General features: G+C 32.4%; 2 protein-coding genes and 1 long non-coding RNA gene across 5 annotated transcripts; 1 reads left to right on the plus strand and 2 right to left on the minus strand.

The window, feature by feature from the left end:
* The first annotated feature begins 228 nt into the window (after positions 1-228).
* Positions 229-4,519, plus strand: LOC132916566 (exonuclease mut-7 homolog). 2 transcript variants are annotated; one of them, XM_060976671.1, is made up of 13 exons: positions 229-578; positions 653-793; positions 985-1,169; positions 1,250-1,488; positions 1,554-1,735; positions 1,807-1,992; positions 2,063-2,260; positions 2,341-2,490; positions 2,570-2,848; positions 3,052-3,200; positions 3,299-3,682; positions 3,755-3,945; positions 4,026-4,519. In XM_060976671.1, the coding sequence occupies exons 1-13, from the start codon at positions 413-415 to the stop codon at positions 4,396-4,398; spliced, it is 2,823 nt and encodes a 940-aa protein (XP_060832654.1). In that variant the 5' UTR covers positions 229-412; the 3' UTR covers positions 4,399-4,519. The 2 variants fall into 2 exon arrangements, with proteins under 2 accessions (XP_060832654.1, XP_060832655.1); XM_060976672.1 differs by having other exon boundaries at positions 3,764-3,945.
* Positions 4,520-4,881: 362 nt separating this feature from the next.
* Positions 4,882-8,196, minus strand: LOC132916567 (paraplegin). Of its 2 annotated transcripts, none has more exons than XM_060976673.1 (9): positions 7,835-8,196; positions 7,507-7,776; positions 7,223-7,439; positions 6,844-7,149; positions 6,595-6,763; positions 6,163-6,515; positions 5,588-6,084; positions 5,386-5,511; positions 4,882-5,200 (listed from the first exon to the last, which is right to left on the minus strand). In XM_060976673.1, exons 1-9 carry the CDS (start codon positions 8,000-8,002, stop codon positions 5,075-5,077), a joined length of 2,232 nt encoding a protein of 743 aa, XP_060832656.1. In that variant the 5' UTR covers positions 8,003-8,196; the 3' UTR covers positions 4,882-5,074. The 2 variants fall into 2 exon arrangements, with proteins under 2 accessions (XP_060832656.1, XP_060832657.1); XM_060976674.1 differs by having other exon boundaries at positions 4,884-5,200; positions 7,507-7,790; positions 7,835-7,973.
* A 6,288-nt stretch (positions 8,197-14,484) lies between these two features.
* Positions 14,485-16,028, minus strand: LOC132904518 (uncharacterized). Its single transcript, XR_009657612.1, has 3 exons — positions 15,776-16,028; positions 15,615-15,664; positions 14,485-14,958 (listed from the first exon to the last, which is right to left on the minus strand). It is a non-coding gene; the product is annotated as an uncharacterized LOC132904518 (long non-coding RNA).
* Between the last annotated feature and the right edge of the window lie 8,246 nt (positions 16,029-24,274).

A 24,274-nucleotide genomic window follows, 5' to 3' on the forward strand; every position in this document is an offset into this window, starting at 1 on the left:
TTCAGATGATGTCGATCATGTGTTCCAAAATGATGAATTTTAGAATTATAATTGTCTTAATAATGAGAATATTTGCAAAACGTTCTCTTTTTCATATTTTATTTATAATTCGATATATACATACACTCTATTTAAAATTTGGGAAAAATTATGAAAAAAAAAATAAATAAAGTAATTACAGAAATTGGACCGTGTAGGGAATTTTAATGTTATCGTTTTACTTCGTGTATATAACAATCTGACTATCGAAAACTTGAGAAATGTGTCTTTCCCGTCGATGTCTATGCGAAACATTGACATAACGTGTCGATACAATTATTTTTTTACCAAGTTTTGTGCTAATCTGAAAGAATATAGACCACAAAATACTTTAGTTTTATTACGTTTTTCGATATATTGTTAGTATATAACAATGCAAGCAATGTCAGGCTCAGTTTCAGAATTTAACAGTAATAGTGATTTATTATCAGCGATAGAAGTTTTGTCCGCAAAAAATGAAAAAGATTTAACATTTTTTTCAAATGTGGACAAAGCTACAAAAGAATGGCTCAAATCTTTAGAATCTATATGGCAATTATGTAGGTGACAATTATATACTGTGACAATAAAATTTATTAATAATTATTAATTTATTTGTTATATATTCTTACAGGGAAAAAGGGTGACGTTATAAGCAAAACATTAATAGAGTATTTTGACAGCGCACCTGATCCATATTTAAGCACAATACGATTATTAGTGAACACTTCAGATTTTAAATATATAAAAAAGAATTCATCATTAGCATTTACAGGTTTACTTTATACATATAATATAAATGAAATGACATTACTAAGTTATATTTATTATATGCAAGTATACAGGGAAATAGTATTAAAATTGAGTACACAGTTTTTATACATAGTTATATAGATACTGTTGTACAGATTAATGTAAAAATCCTGTGATGTTAAAGATAAATTAATATTTCTTTATGGATTACAGTCATAGAAGAATTTGAAAACTGGTTGAAATTGGAGAAACCAATACGTAAACTGTTCCTAGATGTAGAAATAAAATTAGCAACATTTCAATTAATTATTAGACAAAAAAATATGGAATTCATTAAAATGGTTGCTGCTACATATGAATTCATAGAACACAAGGAGGAATTTCTTCCTATAATAAAGGTATTATTTAGACTACAATATTTAGCTTTTCAATTGTTATATAACACATTATTTAATTAAAAAATTGTATATTCTTGCAGGAAGTCATTAAGGAAAAGAAATACAAAGAAGCAGCACAATATGCAGTTGTATTGCAATTACAAGATTATTTTGCCAATCCAGAAACATTACTATTACCACTTATTCTGCAGAATAAATTAATAGTTGTAGAAGATTTTTTAACAAATTATCCTCATTTGCAGAAGGTTCTAGTCTTGTATTTGGATAATTTAATTGGACCTGAGAATAATATGGCTGTCATGTTAAATGATATAATTATGTAAGTTTCAATAATGAACTAAGAAAACAAGTTTTAAGCATAATAATATCTTTAATATATTATAGAAAACATAATATACCAGACGTAAAGATGGTAACAGTAAATACAAAACCCATGACTAAATTAATAGCACGTTTTATTAAATTATATAATCTTCCACCGGAACTTTGTCCTAATTTAAATAAAAAAAGATGCGAAGGTGGTTTACAGTTCCTCATGTATAAACGTTACGTGCAATCTAGTATAAGTATGTTAATTTTTTACATAATATAAATCACGGAATAGTATGAATAAAAGATTAACTGTTTTTAAATTAAGGTACTGCTAGCTGGTGGGAAATGGTACAAGATGCAGTAGGGAATGATCATACATTACAACTTGCTACAATAAAGATGATAATTAATGCCAAAGATGCAGCTGAAGCTTTATATTGGGCTAAAAAATTTAATCTACCTAGAGAAAAATGGCCATGGGCACTTATATATGAAGAGGAACAAAATGAATGTGAGAGCAATAATAACTCTTTTTTAATATTACATGTTGTTTCAATTATTTATAAGATTTCGTTACATAGGTATAAATGAAGGAGCTTCAACTAGCAAGATGAATGATTTGAACATTGACAATGACCCTATAAATTATCATGAATTGAAATTATCAAGAGATTCTATTAAAATAGTAAATGATCTTTGTAGTTTTGCAGAATTTCTTGATAATGGATTAAGAGATGTCTCTATTGTTGGTATTGATCTAGAATGGAAACCATGCTTTGGTAATATTTGAAGTTAATGATTTAATTTTTTTCACTAGAATGTAATAAAAAATAATCACAAAATTTATTGTAATTGTTAGGTACGAAACAAACAGAATTAGCTTTAATACAAATAGCTACCAAAGCTAATGTATACATCTTAGATGTAACTACAATAGGAAACAAGTTAACAGAGTTATGGATTAAATTATCCAAAGATCTATTCGAAAACAGAAACATTTTAAAGCTTGGTAAAGTTCTTCTAGTTAATAAATGTCTATTCTAATTATTATTTTTATTCATGTATATTTTCATGAATTTATGATATAGGATTTGGAATAGCACAAGATGTAACAGTTATACGCAATAGTTTGCCTGCATTTTCAAAAATAAAAATATATGGACAAGGTTATTTAGATATTGTACACTTATGGAAAAAGTTAGTGAAAAATTATAAATTTGTTTTTCCACATAAAAGTGATGAAAAATTTACTAAAAAAAATTTGAGTAAACTTGTAGAACTTTGTCTTGGGCAGAAACTAAATAAATCTGATCAGTTTTCTAATTGGGAACAGAGACCACTAAGAGAAAGCCAAATAATATATGCTGGTTTGTAATTCTTTTTGCTGTTGTTTTTATTATAATACAACATATTGGGTTGGCAAATAAATGATTGCGGATTTTGTCAATACCAATTAATTATAAAATCCGCAATTACTTAGTTGTCAACCCAATATATTCTCTTTATTATAATATAATATATAGTTACATACAAGAATCAAATATAATAATTATATATTATAATATTACAGCATTAGATGCATACTGTCTGTTAGAAATATATGCAACATTAGAAATTCAATGTGAACATTTAGACATACCATTTTATGATGTGTGTTTGAAAGTGCAACATATACCACATCAATCACGAGAACGCAATACAAGGAAACCTACACAAATGGTAGTTCCATAATTTACTGTATTTCCAATAAAGTAGAACTTCTCTCAAATAAATAATTCATATATTCTCCATAATACTTTATAAACATTTTATTATAGTCCCACTCCTTCCAAAATGAAGAATTCAGTTATGATAAACAAAATTTTCAAAGAGATTCACCACAAGGAAGATTGAGGAATAATTTTTGGAAATCAAATAATCAAGATCATCATTCTTTTCACAAAGCAATACAATCACCACGAAGAATGGGGTCCATGAATTTAAACAGACAACATTACAAACAAGTAGTTAAACGTGAATCCATACCAGTGCATCAATGGCGTGTAGTTTGTGATTCAATGTTAGGAGGGCTAACAAGTAAATTACGAATGTGTGGATGCGACTGCGTTCATTTTGCATTTGATCAAAGAGGAGAACGATCTGTTCAAGTAGCCCTTTATGAAAAGAGGGTACTTTTGACGCGTAATAAAGAATATTTAAGAGTAAGTCTTAATTAATAATCTTAGACATACATAATATTGTTCATTCTTAATTATTTTAATTACATTATACAGTTTTCACAGTATATACCACCTGAGGATTGTTATTTTGTAATGGCAGCTAATCCTGATGCTCAGCTACGAGAGGTATTAAAGTACTTTAAAATTATAGTTACACATAGAGACATATTTAGTCGATGCCAAGATTGTAACAGTGATGAATTTGTGAAAGTTTCAAAGCAGTTAATGGATAAACTTTTAAAAAGGTTCATTACACATTTTTTTCTTCTTAAAACTATACATTAGATATTGGTAATAATATTAACAGGATTTTATCTTCTTTTAGTTATGTTAAAATAACACGTAAAAATAATTATAGAATTGATACAAATCCATCAGATCATGTAATCAATACATATCATTCAGCTGTAGCAACGAACTCAAACAGTAACGATTTACAATACGATACTTTTATGAACAACCAGTTGGAACACGAGGATCGTACATGGATACTTAGCACGAATTCTATGGATGTTGACACATGTTCAACGAAATACCAAGCAAGAATACAAATTGATAAAGTACCAATGAAGGTGTTACAGGATATAGAAGTTTTTTACATTTGTGAACAATGTGGAAAGATATATTGGAATGGTACACATTTAGAACGTACGCTCAATGGTGCTATTAAGGATCTCATTGTTCCATCTGAGTTTTAATTACTATTACATGTGATATAGTGTTTAAAGAAGTTCAGGCTTTGAAAGCACAAATCAAAAGTGTTTTTATTTATTTAAGTCAATAGGAATTATATCTACAATGCGGAATTAAAAACAAAAATATGTTTAATGTACTTCATCTATTTTAAAAAGTATTTTAATATTATTGATAACATATATAAGTTATTTTAACCTTTTGCTTTCGTTTATTTTTATTTCATATCGAAAAGTTGATACATTTTATATAGTCTTTGTTGAAATATCAAAAATGTTATGTTACATGCGTTGTATTGTAAAAATAACACTTCATACTTATTTCCATTAGTTATGAAAAATAATGTACTGTAAACAATGAAACAATTATCTATATATATTCTTTTCTATATTTTGCATTTTATCCTTTATCTTTCCTATATACAGCACAAGATTTTAAATAACAAAGGAATAATTTTATATATTGAGCTAATTTCGTAAAATATTTTGTAAAAGTTTTGTCACTAAATTGTAGTTTCTTTTATTGTTTCATTATTTCTAAAAGTAAACATTACATATATTATACAAGTGAATCATTATTACAGAAATTAACATAATAAAACATAATAATAGCATTTCTTCTGGTACATATCAGTACTGTAGAGATATTTTGGGAAACGTCGTATATATTATCAACATTTATTTATTCCACACTTGAATTATATTCTTGCAATTCTGCAATATCTTTTTTCCCAAAAGGCGGAGGTCCAATTAATGCTTCTATGTCCTTGTATGTCAAGGTTTCTTTCTTTAGAAGTGCTTCAGCCAACTATAAATTCAGGAAAGGAAATTTATTAGATATTTAAGGAGATTAACATAGTTCCATGTGCTGTAGTAAAATAATACTAAACATTCATCAAGCAAAAAGCTGTAATATTTAGTAATTATTGAAACAGTGTCTAAAAAATTATGGAAACTACTTAGGTATATTATATATGTAGTAATCATACATACAGTTATCAATTTATCCTTATTATCTTGTAATAACTTCTCAGTTGTTTTATATGCTTCAACGATTATTCTTCGTACCTCCGCATCCATTAAACTTCCTAGCTTCTTGCTATATGGTTTTTTAGTTTTCTAGTTGATAATTTCAATCAAAAATATAAATCAGTGGTATACTACTACCATTTGGTAAATTATAAATGTATCTTACCATGCTCGTTAGTTCTTTATCAAAAGAAAGCAAACCCACAGAAGGACTCATTCCAAATTGTTGAACTTGGAGATATGCCATATCAGTTACCTTTTGTAAATCATTTTGCGCGCCAGTTGAAATTTTGTTAAATATTATACTTTCTGCAACTCTACCGCCTAATAGTACACACATACGTTCAAAAAGGTGTTTTGAACTTAGAAGTTTTAGATTTGAATCAGAATACTGAGAAAAACCCAATTGTTTATTTGTTCTTGGTACTACTGTTATTTTAATTAAAGGATTTGCATATTCCAACATCCATGCTGCTACTGCATGACCAGCTTCATGATAAACAATAACTTCTTTCTCAGGAGGTGTCAATGTACTAGATTTTTTGACTGTACCACCTAATACTTTATCAATTGCATACATGAGATCATTATTATCGATTTTAACTTTTTTTTCGTTTGCTGCGTGTAATGCAGCCTCGTTACAGACGTTTGCTATCTCAGCTCCTTCAAAAATACCATTCAAAACAAGAGTATTAAAATAAAAGTAAGATTCAAATAATTTATTGAGAATTACACACATACCACTAAAACCAGGAGTAAGGTGAGCTAAATATTTAGCATATTTCATTGGAGTGCCTTCTAATGATAACGACTGAAGATGATAATCAAAAATGTCTTTTCTTTCTTCTAAAGTCGGAAAATCGATTAAAATATGTCTATCAAATCTACCACATCTCAATAAAGCTTTATCTAGAACTTCTGCTCTATTTGTTGAAGCTAAAATAATAATATCCTTTGACTCTATCATTCCATCCATTTCTACTAAAAGTTGATTTAATGTTCTCTCGGATTCACTGTTACTAGATGCGCTATACGATTCTTCTCGTTTCTTGCCTATTGCATCAATTTCATCTATATAGATGATACTGGGCGCTCTTCCGAAATAGATAACATAACAATAAGTTTAAATATATTAATAACTGCTTTGTTTGTCAAAATAAAAATCAGTGAAACCTTTTTTTAGCTTCTGCAAATAAATCCCTTACACGTGCAGCACCTAGTCCCCCTATTACTTCAGTGAATTCAGATCCATTCATTGATAAGAATGGAACATTTGACTCAGTTGCAACAGCTTTAGCTAGAAGTGTTTTACCGCAACCAGGTGGTCCTAAGAGTAAAGCTCCTAAAGTGAATTTCAATGAATTAGAAGAAAAAATATTTCAAAAGAATTATAGATATTTGAGTTATACAAATATAGAAAACCTTTAGGCACTTTAGCACCAAGCTTTGTATATCTTTCAGGATTTTTAAGATAATCAACAAATTCCATAACTTCTATTTTGGCTTCTTTCAAACCAGCAACATCTTTAAAACGAACACCTTTACCAGAAAAAGGTTCCACTAACGTATATTTTGCTTTATTCATAAAGGAAAAACCGACGAATTGTTTTTTTATCATTGGATGCCTGAAGAGCAAGACAAAGAACCCAATTGTGAATAATAACTTAATTATCTCTGATATAGCCATTTCTTCATTCATGTGAACATATCTAATTGAAATTCCATCCTCTAAAAATTATTCAATGAATTTCAGTATAAAAAAATGGTTTATAGATTTATTAAATATGTATAATAATTATACCTGATCCAATACCAATGCGTTTTTCTATTGCCCTAATTTTTTCTTCAACATCATCGGGAACATCATAAAAAGTAAGCTTTTTAAACAGGATTCTTCCTTTATATGTAGCACCTGTTCTTACTGTAGCTTCTACCTCATGTGGATAAATCTTAATTTCTTGAACTTGTCCTTTTAAAAGTACTTCATTTATAAAATCATTCCAATCCATTCCTACGACCTGGCATAAAATAATAAGTTTTATGAATAAATTTTTTCAACTGGTAATTGTTCATTTACAAACTTACTATTCCTTCGAAGATTCCAGACACAACTAAGTAATATATGGAACACGCAAAGAATATTCCAAAAAATTTCAGTAGTAGCATATTTAATTCTGATTTTTTAGGGTTTTCTTTATTAGAATCGTCAGATTCATTGGAACTGCGTTGATGATTACTAGAGCTTGTGCTGAAACTTCTTGCATTACACAACTTTGAAAAGTAAATTCTAAACGACTCATTTTTTGAGAGCAGCAATTTCGTCCCAGTTAATCCCGTGTGTTTTATTCCATACGACTAAAACAAATTTTCTAATAATCATACCAGTGTAACGTTAATTCATTGAAATAATTACCTGATGTGATAATGGAAAACATAACCTATTCTGTCGGTTATTAAAACTAATATTTCTGGAGATAATGTTAAATACATCATGTTTCTTTAAATTATATTTAAACAAATATCCAAGAAGTTTCCGTGAAACGATGTACTGTCGTTCGGAATATATTATCGATCTCTGCATGTTTGTATCATGCAATATCAGATCACATGTGTTAACCCATTTGCAAACCCAACATATAAATCACAACTGTAAATTCATTGTAAGTTAATTATATAGTAATTATTTTGGAAAAATTCCAATATTTAGATTAACAGAACAGGTATTCAATTTATAACTTGTTCATATAGTTATATATATATATAAATGAGTTGTTATGTGTTTTAAAAGCTTCGTAATATCTTGCAATATTGCAAAAACCAGATGAGAAAATTGAGTATTTTAGGTAGATTCTTTTATCTACTGTTACATTTATTAATAAATTTTAATTAATTAACTTTAAGTGTAATGATTCACTGATATAAATATAATCGCTAAATAATTAACATGTTAAAGTTGTTGTAAATAAATTATAAAAGATGTTACGACGATTAAAAATCAATATTGCAAATACATTAATTAATATGTAATCAGAATTGACTAAAAATAATTTATTAGATTAATGACATTGCTAGAATGAATGAAATCAAAATTATCCTGTCTATGACAACGACAATATATTATCTATATTATCTATCTATATTATCGACGGAAATCGAATTCTATATTATCGACGAAGACAGAAATTTATATTATCGATAAACTTACATACATATAATTGGTGTAAATCGGTAATATATCAATATTGGGTAATATTCATATAAAATATTTGTAATTTAGAAATTGATTTACCTAACACTCGCCGTGTGGTGTACTTTGTTTTATTTTTTACACAATTATTAAAAACATACGTAATACATTGAAAAATGACTTATTAAACTTATATGAGAAATTGGTTATTAGAAGGATATCATCTTTTGGTTATTAATTAAAGTATATTTTTATATATTTCAAAATTTAAATGTAAAAAGTAGGAGTATATCGATAGGTTTTCAATGTTGCATGCATTAAAAATTGCGATATTTTTGAAAGTACCTAATGTTAAAGCTTCAAAAAATTAGTATTTTATAAAATTTTATGTAACAAATAGATAAGTCTTAGAAAGATTCATTGTAATCACAGAGTATAAAAGAATCAAAGGTGAGAGGAGAAAAATAGAAGGGAGGGGGGCTGAGAATGAAAGAGAAAAAGAGAAAGAGAGGAAAGGGAGAATGGTGGAAGCTGGCTGAATATTTTTACCCAAGCCTGTTAACTACACTCTGTTATTTTATCTCACGTACGCAGTTTTTCCACCACTACCATGCCGTTACGCAGGAATATAAGTTTTAAGGCGTGTTTTGATAGCGTCAGGGTGTGTCAGCTGGGGCTTCCTACCTAATGGATCACTTCTTCGTTTATTCGTTCATACTTTTTGAAGTATATGACCCCATGATACCACGAACACTCTGATAATTTTAGTTATATCGTAATTATTTGTAGATGTATAGATTTGTGTTATTTGTAGAATTGCACATAACGAAGGAAGAAACTTACCTAAAAAGTAAAAAGTAAAATTAATTTTGATCTATTCTCGTTTATTTAATTATAAGATTTAAAAATACACGGTTTACTTTAATTTATTAGACTGTTCCGAAAATTCATAGCGAAAATTAAGAGAGATTTAACTAGAATTAGAACTTTCACCCATACTTTTATCTTCAGTATCCAATTCACATTATTCGATAGAAATTTGTAATCCAATATATTATTATCGAAAATCAGTTAGTATATAGAATTACTGAAGAAATCTTATAAAAGTATTGACTAATTAAAATTAAATCGATGCAGGCTTTCTACGAAATGTTCATATTCCTGCAATTGGAGCTGGCAAAATTCTTGATGACAAAGTGCTGACAATTACAGCTCTATCGCTTAAAAGGCGTGAAAAGGAAAGGATAAAAGTGGTTCATCGCGAACGTATATTTACGTAAAACAATATTTTCGTTGGCTTTAAGAAGGTGGCGACAGAGTATTTCTATCTCCCTCTCTTTCTATTCCGACATACTTCAGTAAAGAGTACAAGAAAGATACGCGAAGACATCGTCAATCGTCAACTTTGCATTTTACCTTTGACATACGTACAAATATCAAATTACTAGTGTGTTAATTTTTCTCCCTATTTTATATCACAAGGCAATATGGTAAACCTATAGACTCCAAATATATATGTAATGAAAAAAAGACATAGTGAACTTTTAGAAACTGTATTAAATACTTACTTATCATTGCACGTAACATTACTTGCAATTATAAATTATTTACGAGTACTTCAAAACACCTTCTCTCTGTGAAAATCATTATTGAAGACAATAAAATTAATGCCAGTAATACAATTAATGTTTTTTTCACGAATAGACAAACTGAATCGAATGATATAACCTAAAAAAATTGTTTAAGAAGAAATAAACATAAAGAAGAAAGACAAAGAAGGAATAATATTTACGCTGAAAAAGGAGGATGGAACCAATTAATTTGTTAAATAACAAACCATGTTGTGTTAGGTTTGCTATGATAACCAAACAACGTCACGGATTGTGTGTACAACTTGGTTCATTCAGTTCCTCTTACTATGTGGTACCCAATTCATTCATAAATTTCGTATACAAAAATATCAAAAGATTCAAATACTCACTAGTAATGAGTCATTACATCGTATGTAAAAATGTTTCTTCTTTAGATATCATTTTCTTTTCCTTCATTTCCGGTTTTCCAGGAAAATAATTCTCAAGGAAATATTTTTTATCCATGAAACTATTATCGGTAATGGATCTTTCGTCGGGATTAGTGTTCCCGCGTAAATGTGGTTAATCAGAGCCTGAACGGGCTTCCAGAAATCCATTTCACGTAGCGTTCACGTAGCGACGCTACGTATAGGGAGAGCTGCAAGAACGGACGTTGTTATTACAGATGCCACTCGTTCAGAATCCCGGGGTATATTTCAAACAAAAAGAAGCCTCCTTCCAATCCGGAAGAGTGACGCCTAATTTTCGGGATCGTGAGTTCATAGTTTTCTGAAAAAAGAAAAATGAATGACCAAATTACATTAACCAGGAATTTATTCTCTAGCCTTATTGTTATCATCAGTACTATCAAATTTCAAAATTCATTCGACACACCGCAAGATGCCACCACCGACAACAATAACAGCCTTACCTATAAAATAGAAAAACCCGACAAAGTGATAATTGCGGGTAAAAGGCGAGAGATGTTTTTCTTCACAGCTAGCAAAATGGCCAGATCCCGGAGCATCCAGGATAAAGACAGACGAACAAGTTCGACCTTGTTGAAAATAGGAGAATGAATAGAGGAAGAGGAAGAAAAGATAGGAAAAGAGAAGAGAAAAATAGAAGGGGCAAACAGAGGAAAAACGAGAAAGAGAGAGAGAGAGAGAGAGAGAGCAAAATAAGAGAAAGGAAGACAGAGTGGGGAGAAGGAATTCGTACTGAAATAACACTGGATGATTGTGGTATTGTCAACCCTGGTAGTCGTGCGCGCTTTCGCGTTTCACTCCCCTTCTCTACAAAGCTACGTTCCTTCCTCTCTCTCTTCAGCCCCACGAATCGTGTCTTGCCACCCCTAAAACTCATACTATCCTACCTCTAGCTCGGTTTAGGCACTAGAACGTAGGTGCTACCGGATAGAATAGACGGCGCTGCTAGAAGGGATGGAACAACATCCCGTTCCCACCGATTCTCCCCTCTTTCAACGTCGTGGCCGCCTTTTTCTCGCTTGGTCTCTTTCCTGTTCGTCAGTCTCCACTATTCCATTCCCTAAATGCAGCCAATAAAAACAACACCACGCTTTGCCACGAGAGCCACCGCAGGAGAATCGAGAATATAGTGAATTATAAAAATAACACTGCGAAACCATCGAACAATCGGTTGGTTCAATAGTCGTTCGTTTCATTTCTGTGGCTCGCGAAAAACCTTCCCATTCATGTTTGGTGACAACTGTTCGCCGCCTCCCTCTACTTCTTCTAGCTGCTTGTTTATCTTCTTATTGTGCGCGAATCGGTGAAAATTACTGAAAGGAGCACCGAATAAAGAACGTTTCGACATTTTCGACGATTCGTGGCGAGTCTGTCGAAGATTCGAGATTGATTTGTTTTTAAAGATTATGATATTTTAATATTTATAGCAATCTCGCGAATCTTTGTTTAATCCTTTTGCATTTGGAAAGTGGGTCGCTCTTGCGACGCTTTGAACGAGATATTTTGTGTGCTTAATATTCGTATACAGTGGTTACAGAAAATATCAGCAAATCATTGTGTCCATTACATTATTTAGATACTAATTAATTAAGTCTAAGTATGTTAAATTTCCTACCGCTTTTAGTAGTAATTTCATGTGATTACAAAGATTAGATACAATAAGTATAAAACGTATAGAATTCAATAAAAAACCGATTCATAGGAAAATAAGAGTACTATATGCTAATACTTTTTGTAACCATTGTATACAATTAATACTGAATATATATAAAATAAAATATTGTTTCATATAAAAGTAACAACGAATGTCCATGTTCTATACATAGTAAATATCATTAATGAAACATGAAAAATATCACAAGAGATATCTCCTGAACTAATTTTTGCCGAATTTTTTTGTAGATATCTTGCATTTTAATGGAAAGAAGCACCAGATATCTCGTTCATAGATGTAAAAGGGTTGAAGAAAAATCTCGTCGACGTAACGGAAGCAAATTTTTCTCTAGCCAAGCCAAAATAGAAGCAATCCCTTTTCGATTTCTTCTCTTCTGTCATTCCGGCTGATGTTTTCCTTCTTTCTACCGGCATTCCACAGATTTTCTCCCGGTTTTCGCGTCCTCCTCCTCCCGCTCGTGGTGCACGCGAGTACACGAACGCCTACTCGCCTCGGCGAAGTCAAAGAGAGATAAAATCTATAAATATGTGGGAGGCGCACGCGACCCATTCCAGTGTTTGTTCAACCAAGAATAACCTCCGTTTCTTCATCGTACGCAGAACCCCGAGAAGAGGCTGGTTTTGTGGCTTGACGCAAGCCTAATCCAGGGTGATGCTTCGTTAACCACCTCCGGTGAACGACTACCAAAAGATTTTTTTCTTCGTCAATTTGTATGTTTTCCACGACGATATAGTATTGTTTTGTGAAATTATTCCGAATCAATATATACCTGACACTTTCTCCTATAACGAGAACGGAAGTTGGAATGGAACGTCATCGACGAGGAACTTCAGGATTATGAAGATTCTTCGAATGGAATAGAAACGATGATATCATAGATGAAGAGAAAGAAACAGGTTTTTCTGTGAAGAAATAAGGATTTTTTGAGGTTATGTTATTAGATGTAACAAAATGAGAAGTTTAAAATAAAGCTTTTACTGTTACATGTATTCCTAACCTAATCTTTCTATCTTTGCATTATACCTCCATTTTAATGAAATATTCTTTCTTAGATCCACACCGATGCATTTTTCACGATATTCTCGATTCCATACTCAATCATCCGTCGGTGGAATTCAAACAATTTGTCGACGCAAATTCGGGACGCATTTCGGGATCCTCGTTCAGCCGGGGGCAAAAGTTAGTTGGCTAGACGTGAACCGGCAGCAGACGGGAATTAGTTAGCGGTAAACACACCTCATCAATCTTCCTCGAACGTCGTCATTCTCTTCATCATCTCGACACGGTGTACCGACGATCTGAAATACCCGCGACACGTGTCTCCATTAAAGTAGCGCCCGCTAAGAACCTTGAGTATGTAATTTTCTGGTTGAATCGTTCGTTCGTTGGAAACTTGGCTTTTTTCAAGCGAATTTATAGTCTGCCTGAAAAACGTAACACTTCATCGAAAACTGAAAGCACCGAAAATGGATCATTCGTAGGAAATTAGGAGAGCTTGAACGATTTAAGAACATTATACTACACACATTCACCGTATTCTTATATAAAAGAAAGTTGTCAAAATCGTAGTAGATATTTTATGTTGTAATTTCCATTTGATAAGCATCTACTGCATAAGTTCATATTGAAAATTAAAGCTTGATGTTCAAGGCACTTACGGATTAAGACAAGCAAATTATACAATTTGTTATACAGTAACTCTGTTACTTAATTCTGAACTACTATGCAATTACTTCTGATAGATTTTTTTATTATCAACATAAGTAGTTAAGCTTGGTAAGTAACGTTATTTGCAAGATTCAACTCATAAGTCACACAACACACTACTTTAATTAATTGATATTTTCAGTTGACAAAAACAAGCAGATTTCTTTTTCTTTATCAATAATGTCAATAAATCAAATAAATAATGTCAATATCAATAAATTAAAAATATTTAATACCACATACAAATATACTATGTATATACTGTACCGTACTATAATTCTACTATCTGAGTATACTATAACTGAAAACAACCAAAATTAAAGTAAATATTCTATCAGCACTTTCAACATCACATTAAACAAAAGAAAGAAATATAATCTACTATAACACTGTACTACACTATAACAATGAAACAAGGAACTAAATACTAAAGATTAATTAGGAATGTACAATGACTCAATATTCTAAGGATCTAAGAACTACACTAATGCGTGTAAATCGCAAATCAGAAAGCTGCCTCCATTCCACGTGTCGCAATTAAAGCAAAATCTTTGGTGGCGGTCGCGAGAAGACTTGAAGTGTTGTTAAGAGAAGCCGGAGGGCCACGGCGAGAAAGGTCCGCCATTCTCGACACCTGGCAACAGCCAATGGTAGGATAAAGCGGACAGGAGAGAGCTTTTGGTCCTCGAACGCCACACCCTTCATTGTGACCACATATCGACCGTCTCTCACAGCTTGGGGCTGCGTTCCCCGTACTAATTGTAAGTACTTGCTGTACTTGTGCGCGCATGTGTGAGAGTGCAACGCTTCCCAACTGGGCGCAAACACGCGCGCGCGCGTGCACCTACTTCTGGATCGTGGATTCGTGGTGATACCGGAACCGATGGACGATTTTACTCGCACAGTTCCCTAAAATTAAAATACAGAAATGAAATAGAAGAATACATAGAATCTTGATATTACAATTTACATATATTTTGAGTAGAGCTTTAATATTATATATTATATTATATATTATATATATATTATATTATATTATAAAAAACAATGTAGAGATTTTTCACTTGGTTAGAAATGAAATATAAAAATGTAGAGAACATTAATGTATATATATGTATTCTGAATGGAACTCTAAAATTGTATTTTTACATTGAAAAGCAACGTAGAAATTTTTCATTGAAATTAGATAAAAAATGGAACATTAGTTATATATTGCAATTTTGCTCCTCTGTAATTACATATACGATATCTATAAAGTCGACGTATTTGTACAGAAGTATATTTTTGAAAATCTTGAAGAATGAATAATATTGAAAAAAATGTTATTAATAAAAATACAGATGAAATACACGTATGTTTTCTTATCTGCTGATAAAATCGATTTGTTTTCAGATGGATATGTCAAGGAGATTTCAAGAAGATTTCTCTTCGTCATCTGTTTTTTAGATGCGACACATAAATTTGATGATTATCCTGTAAGAAAAATAAAAAGAGATATCATGAATCTTTTTTTAATTCCACAAAATAAAACAAATTATTACCAAAGTATATTATAAAGTACTTACTGTCTTTTAATTTTTGCAGAATAAAATGTGAAACAATGAGATACATTCTCCTAAAAAGGTGAATACAATTATTTGTAGCATGTTTTAATAAATAAATGATACAAATTCGAAATAAACCAAGCATGATGGATTAACCAGTGGTAAATACGAAATTCGTGTACCGCCATGAGGTAGTCGAGTGTGCCAGCCTGTGCGGTCAGGTTGAGGGCAATAACCATCCACTTTAGCTTCAACAGGGCTCCTATATGGCGCGAGAATGCGGAGCTACCCTAGGTAACCCTCGAATAATATTTTGATATCCCCCGGCCAGGACTTTTCTTCTCGTCCGATCCGCCACATATCAGCGGCAGGAAATTATTTTTCACACTCTCGTATCCTTTGCCTCCTCCCCCATTTTGCCAAGCATCGATGCTGTCTTCCCTAAAGGAACAGAAGAAAACCTTGTATGCTCTCGCGTAAGCTGGTATTCGTTAAATATTACTATTATATTCGATATAGCGATAGATTTATTTTAAGCAGATATTAAATAATTTACATTTTCGTAGGAAAGACGCAAGTAATTGCAAAGGAAGCAATATTGGAAATATTATACGTTTTTTTACTTATGACAAGATACTTCGAATCTTGCCTAGCAAAATTCTGAACGTTGCATTTCAACGAAAATACAAAACTTCGAAACCAAGCTTTGGAATTTCAATGAAATAGAATTGGAAGTAGTGTGCATTTTGCTACTTACTTGTAAAAAAGTTTGTAAAATTTTAGCGAATAAAGTAAATTGGATATCACATTTGAACAGGAACATTGTAAGAAGCAACATTGTAAATAATGCATTTTTCTGTACACAAAAAGTTATGGGAATTATAAAACAAAGCTCTATGCATAACAAATAAACGTTTAAAGTACTAAAAAAATATGTCACGGGGTTTGTATAGCGACAACGACTGCACAAACGCTACTAGAATCCAATACCTGAAGACTGAATACCATGTCTGAACCAGCTAGCTTGTACACACGAGATGAAGCTTTTACTAAACTACATTGATGGGCACTTAATAGTTCAGTAATAGGTGACCATGTGGTCCTGTGAAAGTTAGCCTTACTAAAGGACTACTTATACAAAGTGTAGGCAAAGAGACAGGTATCCTGGTGGCGAAAATACACACAAAGTGTCACAAGAATGACTTGAAAATCTGGAAGCTTGTACAAGAAAGTCATTATTAATTTACATTAAATAATACATCCACTTCTTTGACTTCGTACCATTTCAGTTAAATGGAAAGTTTTACTTCTCATTCATATTTTCATGTTTTAATAACTTTTTAATGTTATTTTGTTCTTCTGATTTTATGTTTATCATCGTTTCCAAATATGTCGAATACAACATTGAACATAACATAATATTTACACACCGCTGCATTTATTTTATTATATTTGCATACTGCTTGTTGTTTGCGGATTGATCGAATTTCAATTGTACTCACTTCCATATTAATTAACATGATTTTTTGGAACTAAACTGATAAACATACGTGCATACAAATATTGTATACTTTGTAATAATAATAATAATTACATACTAAACGACCGCACAATATACGTATACAAAAATCAGCAAATCACACTGGGAATTACGAAATGGACAGAAATAATAACAATAATAATCACAGAAAAGAAATAGTAACAGTAATAATAAATGAATAAAGACAGAAAAAGTAAGCAATAATAATAAAAACAAATATGGCAACTAGAAACTTCATAAAGGGAAGCACAAAGTTGGAGAGCTTTCTGCATAAACGAATAGAGAAACCAAGAAGATGTATAGCAATCTATATAGTAAATTAAGACACAGACATATTTTAATAAATAATGAAATGAGATACAACTTTAAGGAATAAACTAAGATAGAAAGAAAATATATCAATCGTGCACATACACAGAAAAATTGTTAATAGGCATAAGCCTCAATGCAATAAACGAATGCGATACAATACAATGTTAACAATAATAAAAATAGCACGGAAATAAACATGTAGGATAAACATAACACATATTAAATATTTTTTATGCTCACAGGAACTAAAAGCATTCTAATCGTAAGTACCGATATTAATTAGTAAACATGTAGCATACTAACCGATTACATTGAAACAGAGAATGATTTTGATTCCAGGACACTTGCACAGAAGTTGGTGTAACACAGGTATACTTGCAGATAAAATAGGATGCAGTGGACCAGACAGTCCGGCCTAAATGTTATTTCATGCGACAGAGATTGCTTCTTCAGGTAACACGCTACCGACCTAGACGTTGGACCTGCACGAGAGGAGTTCGTCAAATATGTATGCGGATAAACACGGGCAACGTTGACAGAAATAATATCCGCGGGTGAAAGCGATTGCACCTGTCGGTTTGAGTAGAAAAAGAATTCTTTAGGTCGAACGATCGACCACTTTCGATGGTTCCTTTGCAACTTGACGCGTCAACTTTCGACACCCGTCACCTTGCAGTAGGTACATATTAGCGAGTAATTATGAATATTCTTGCCTGGAATCAAGGTTTTATTCTTTGGAACGGTAAAAAAGTTTCTTTTCCAAATTGTTTCCAAATAAGAAAATAGTGGGAAATTTAAATTTCAGAATTTAGAATTTATTTATTATACATTTACAAATGTAGGTGGTCGAATTTTTGTATACTTAAAATTTAGAAAACTCAAATATTCAAATATTCAAATTGAAATATTTGGAATGTTAGAATCTCAGATATTAAAATTTCAATATTTAACATTCTAAAAATTCAAATCTTAAGTTAACTTTAAATTTAGAAAATTGATTGCAGATTTTTAAATTACAAGGATTCGAAATTTGTGGCTTATTGCTTTTCCTTGTCCAAACCTGAAACATTTATTTCTAAAATAAGTTTGTAGTTTCAGTAGATTTGATCGATGAAGTTGGATATGTTAATTGTTTGAATCTCCTTAGGTATTATGAATAATCCTGAAGATTGGCAGTGATTCTTTTGATCTGTTTGACGTAGAATGTAATTACAATGAACGTGTTGTAACTTGGTCTGTGGCCTCCTCATTCTATTGAATTATCCACACTGATTCGAGTTCATCGAAACCCAATGACCTGTTTACACAACCACGCCGTTAAGCTGCATCGAATCACAAAGGGAATATTCGTGTCACGTTTACCGTGTCGAATCGAGTAAATCCGACCGAGGAATTTCTTTCCTGTATAGTTTACAACCGACAAGTGTGAGATTTACGTCAATGCTGGTAGAAAATCTTTTTCCTTGAACAGATAGCGATGAATCCGATATAGTTTCGATTATATTAAATTCTAAAATCTAAAGAAATAAATTATTTTCGCCTGATCCAATTGGCAAAATACTCTTATCTCTAGCGAATAAAAAATTCGTCATGGATTTCTGTTAATAATTTAGGATTGTATAAAGATATGTAACTCTAAGATGAGATACACTCGGAATTCAATATTCAATAGTTTCTTCTTTTATGGGATAACAAGAAATTATTGCTAGAAATGTTTTTAACGAAAAATAATTTCGTTCGAAATTTTACAACTTGAAAAGTTGTGCAATTTTCAAATCTTTAAAACTCATTGAAATTTGTTAAAAGTTTCAATTCGCTTCTCTAACTTCCCAATGTTTCAAAATTGATAATTGTATTAATTCTTTAAATATCCAAAGAAGATCCTACGTTGAGAATTGAAATACAAAATTTGATATATCTACAGATGTCTCGATACTGGATGCAACAGATGAAGACACGAGTCCCATCGTCGAACAATAAACGCAAGAACGATGAAATGACCGAAAAATCGTAGGCTGACGTTCGAACATAATAGCATGGGATCTAGCGAGGATTTCGATCCTTTTCAGTGGGATAAAATCGCGCGACCACGTGAAGATTTTCGACGGGATCATTGAAATGGTCGATATTCGCCGATTCGTCTAGCATTTTCTACGCATTTTCTACGCATTGTCACATTCTTAAAGGTATACGGCTCATTCAATCGAATCTCCAGCACGGTGGTCTACCACCTCCTACCTTCTTTCATCGATCACCTGTTACAATTTTATGGAGATCTAGAATAGCTCCAGAACGAAATTCTTTTTCGTTAGAAACATTTCTAGCAATAATTTCTTGTTATCCCATAAAAGAAGAAACTATTGAATATTGAATTCCGAGTGTATCACATTTTAGAGTTACATATCTTTATACAATCCTAAATTATTAATAGAAATCCATGACGAATTTTTTATTCGCTAGAGATAAAAATATTTTCCCAATTGGACCAGGAATATTTATATCAACGAAAAAGTAATATATAGACATTTCAATTAATCGCAAGAGTCATAGACTCACATAAATATATTTCCCACATCCTATCGCTTTAAAATTCCATGCTCACGTATAATTCTAAATTAATATCCAATCGTCCTCCATAGATTATCATGAAACAAGGTACATTGTTAAATTGATATTCATATTCTATTTCGATCAGAAATACTTTACTAATAATCTACTAATAATTGTTTACTAATAATCAACGAACAGAAATGTTTTAGTACCTTATAAACGAGCAGATACGTTTTCCTGCAAAATTCCGTATTACCAAAAATTCCAGGAATTATCACAGAAGAACAAAATCGTAGAAGCGGCAAAGCTGTTGCATTTCCTAATAATCCTTCGTCTCATCAATTTTCTTACAGAAGAGGAAGACAAGTAACTCCCGCCAGGGGTTGCTTCCGTTCGTATCGACGATGTAATAATAATAACCTGGCGTTCCTTGCCGCGGTGAACGACGGCCGTCGGTAACGATTTTAATAAATTTGGCGCTGGCTAAGCTGCAACAACAGCGTCGGGTATGAATTAAGAGAGCCCCGAAACACCGCTTGGGTAAACATCTCGAATTAGGCACCGAGATTCTTTTCCGTCCGTCCGCGTGCAACGCCGGGAGCTTTACGACTTCGGTATGTTTCGGCTGACGTGACTCGATATGTATATGAGCGGTTAGAACCGCGGTGAAATTGCGGTAATGGACGAGATATTTTACAGCCGAGGGATTCCAGTTCAATGTACCACGGATTAGCCCTCGTCCATCCTTCATCGTGCCCCATAATCCCTTTAACGTGACTGTTTTGATCGATTACGTCAAAATAGAAGAGTATTTTTTTCTTTATTACACGAAAAGATTTGAGGATTAATCGAGGGATTTAGTTAGTAGGGAAGATTACAGGGAAAAGTTGCTTGAATTATCGATACAAAGGCTGCTAGATCTTAGCAAATCTTTTATCTTTCGATGATTTCAAAAATGTGTTTCTTTATTACACGAACGTAACTATATTTTTAAAAAATTTCTTGCAATATTTGGATATGTTGAAATAGTCGAGCGATTAGCGGAAGATTATAGAGGGGACTTGGTTAAATAAATCGTTGATACAAAGGCTGTTAGATTTTAGAAATCTTTTTCTTCTCTGATAGTTTAGAAAATATGTATGTATATGTATATACGATAGAATTTTTTAGAAATTGTACAGTGAATTCATGTTGCATGGATACGTTGGACACGTTTTAAAGATGTCTCGAACGGCAGCTATGTAAGGCCAGGAGGATGATGCGACGAAGAAAACGATTTAATGGTCGACGACTGGCGTTCGGACGGTGACGTGACATCCGAATGGAAGCTGCATCTTGTCAGTGCGAAAGAGAAGTCTCGCGGCGAGCACTCAGCCTAGACGAGCGAATCAACTGCTCTCCTCTTCGATAGAACGCACACGCGTCTCATGAATCTCTCGACATTACGTCAATGAAATGTCTTTCGTTTCCAATGATTATAATGAATATCAGTAAGGAAACTGTGCACAAACGTTTGTCTATCTAAGCAAATCAAATAATATCTCGATTTCACTATACAACTCTCAAAGAAATCCGCTATATTACTTTAATTCCACGATCTTTCACTTACGAACTCCTTTTCTTTCTCCACAGAAGCAGCAAAGAAGAAGAAGAAAGCAAAGAAAAAAAAGTAAAACCGAAAAGAGATCGGAAAGTCACGCAACATCGGTGAAAAAGTGAGGAAAACAAATTAGCGCAAATGTACTTACAGGAAACAGGAAAATGCATAAACGAAGAATAAAATAATGATATAAATTCATTGTATCGAACTATCGGCCTGTTTCTTTTCTTATAGAAAAACGAAAAAATGAAAATACGATAAAAGATGGAAAAGTGGCACGGAAAGAACGCAAAGCAGATCAACGCAAATGTATTTACGGGAAAGAGGAAAATACGTAAACGAGTTGGGGTAGCCAGAGCACCGTTCGGTGGAGGCAGCAGCAGCGTAAATAGAGTCCTGTGAAATTGTCCGCTGTTCGAGGAATCGTGAGTGCATCCGATGTGCAAATCGGTTTAACGAGAGGTCCCCCCGTCGGGCCAGTATTCCACCCCCATAAAATAACAACAGGCATCGTTTCCATGCGTCGCATTTTCAGCTCGACGCCATTATCTCTGCCGGCTTCCACGGCAAACTGGCTGGTTGAATCTCGTGCGAACGATTATTCGTAACTCGCGACATAGAATTCATTTTATAGGATCGTCGACTTCCAGACGATCGCTGGCAGATTGTAATTTTAGAACGATGTGATAGTGAAACGACATCGTTGCACATGGAACGTTAATGACAGACTTATGTCTGTTATATAGTGGATTCTACTTATGGGATTCGATGGTGTAATTGTACTGGATGTTCGTGAAAAAATGTGAAATTAACTACAAAAGTGAAAAGTTTGAATTGAGATTAGAGTTGGATATGTTGAATTTGTTTTTGGGGAAACTTTTATGGGTTTTGAAGTTATATGAAATGGGAAATGGGAAATGGTTTTATTTAATTTAATATTGTAACGAAGTTTTGTTATTATAATTGTAATCTATAAATCTTGTTGCAGGGGAAAGCACTGGGACCTAATTTCGAGCTTGAAAACTTTCTCAGTTGGCGTTTCATATTTCTTAAATGCTGGCGACTACGTAAAATAACATCGGAACAATTATTCGTATAGGTACGCGGACAAACGTGTCTTGCAAATTTTTTAATAATAAAGGTCTTGTGGTTCTAAGGGTAAAAATGGTACTCGAGTTTTTCTATGTCACGATCTCTTGAATATTCTGCCATTTAAGCATTTTTATTACTTTACACTGCCTTTTTCCATAATGTGTAGTTTTCTTTCGCGTAAAAACGAGAACATTTTCAGTCAGAAACTAAATATAAAATGAAAGCTATGGACCAAAAGTGTAATATATATAATAATCAATACATACTCTGCTGTTCTCATAAAAATATTGCTTTTGTATTAAAGAAACGTTATTCTTGCTATTAAAAAAGTTAGCTCGTTTTCTAAAATTTTTATTTTAATACTGTTACTTTGTGTTCTCACGAGAATTATTTTTCTTGTTATAAAAAAATTATCCTGATTTTTTCACAAGAAATGGTTATCCTTCTTATCAAAAGTCAACATTTCTTCTTCATAAATGTTACTTTGTCCTTCCACGAAAAAGTATCTTTCTAAATATCTATCTAATCAAAAAAATTATTTAGCAAAAGAATTAATCTCTCAGAAAAGATTACTCTACATTCTTCACTGAAGGCAATTATTGCCTCCACATAAAAAAATAACTCTCACTCTTATTCTCACTCTTCTTATGGAAAAAAGCATTCTACTCGTTTACAATAATATTATGCACATCCACTCCCTATATTGCTCCGAATAATATAGCTATAGTACTCCCACGTCAACCAACTGCTATTCACCAACTACGTAACTCCCTATTCATCAGTCAAGCTGATTAAATGCTAAGAAATACGCAATATTGTGTCGACGACCGCGACGATTGCTCCAGAAATAATCACTGGATGGATAAATGAAACGATGCTGGAGGGTTTGTCAGGCGATGTTAAGGAAAGCCTTATCAAGGATGGCTACGCATACAGAGGCTGAGGCATTTACGGGTGCCTCGGCCAGGAAAAGCCGAAGGGAGGAACGTGCGCTTATGCCGGCGGTGTTTGTTCAGCCGCAACTTCTCTAAATCTTTTGTGCATCGCGGAGGGTTGCGGTTGTCTCGTGTACAGGCGGTTACATATGTGTTCTGTTACCTATGTGCCTACTTAACGTTCAGGTACTTCGTATCTTTCCGGAAACACAGTGAAAAATGTCTTCGTCTACGATGAAATAAAAAATTTTGAATCGTTTCACGCTCCATTGGCAAACTGGACATTTTCTGTCCAAATATAATATTTTTACCATTCTAAGACTGTAAAAAAAATTGGAAAAAAATCAGAGATACGTGTTGATGTCTGTATCATATTATACCATCGTTTGTTAAATCAAGTAGTTTAATCCACAAGACACTATGATGTAAATCCAGCAAATTCTAAACCATCTTAACGAATCTTCAAATTATTCTGTACTTGCCATTGATGTTTTCCTAACGATAAAATTCTTTCCTTAACGATCTCACCAGAGTCTATTTTGAATAAAATCGAAACCAAAAGAAGGATACAGAAGAGGGGAACAAGACAGGATGTTCTAAAGACCAAGAAAAGCAGAGAAGACGTAGTTGTAATTCCGCGTCTCCGTACGGA

This window comes from Bombus pascuorum, chromosome 2, assembly GCF_905332965.1.
Source record: "Bombus pascuorum chromosome 2, iyBomPasc1.1, whole genome shotgun sequence".
NCBI lineage: Eukaryota > Metazoa > Arthropoda > Insecta > Hymenoptera > Apidae > Bombus > Bombus pascuorum.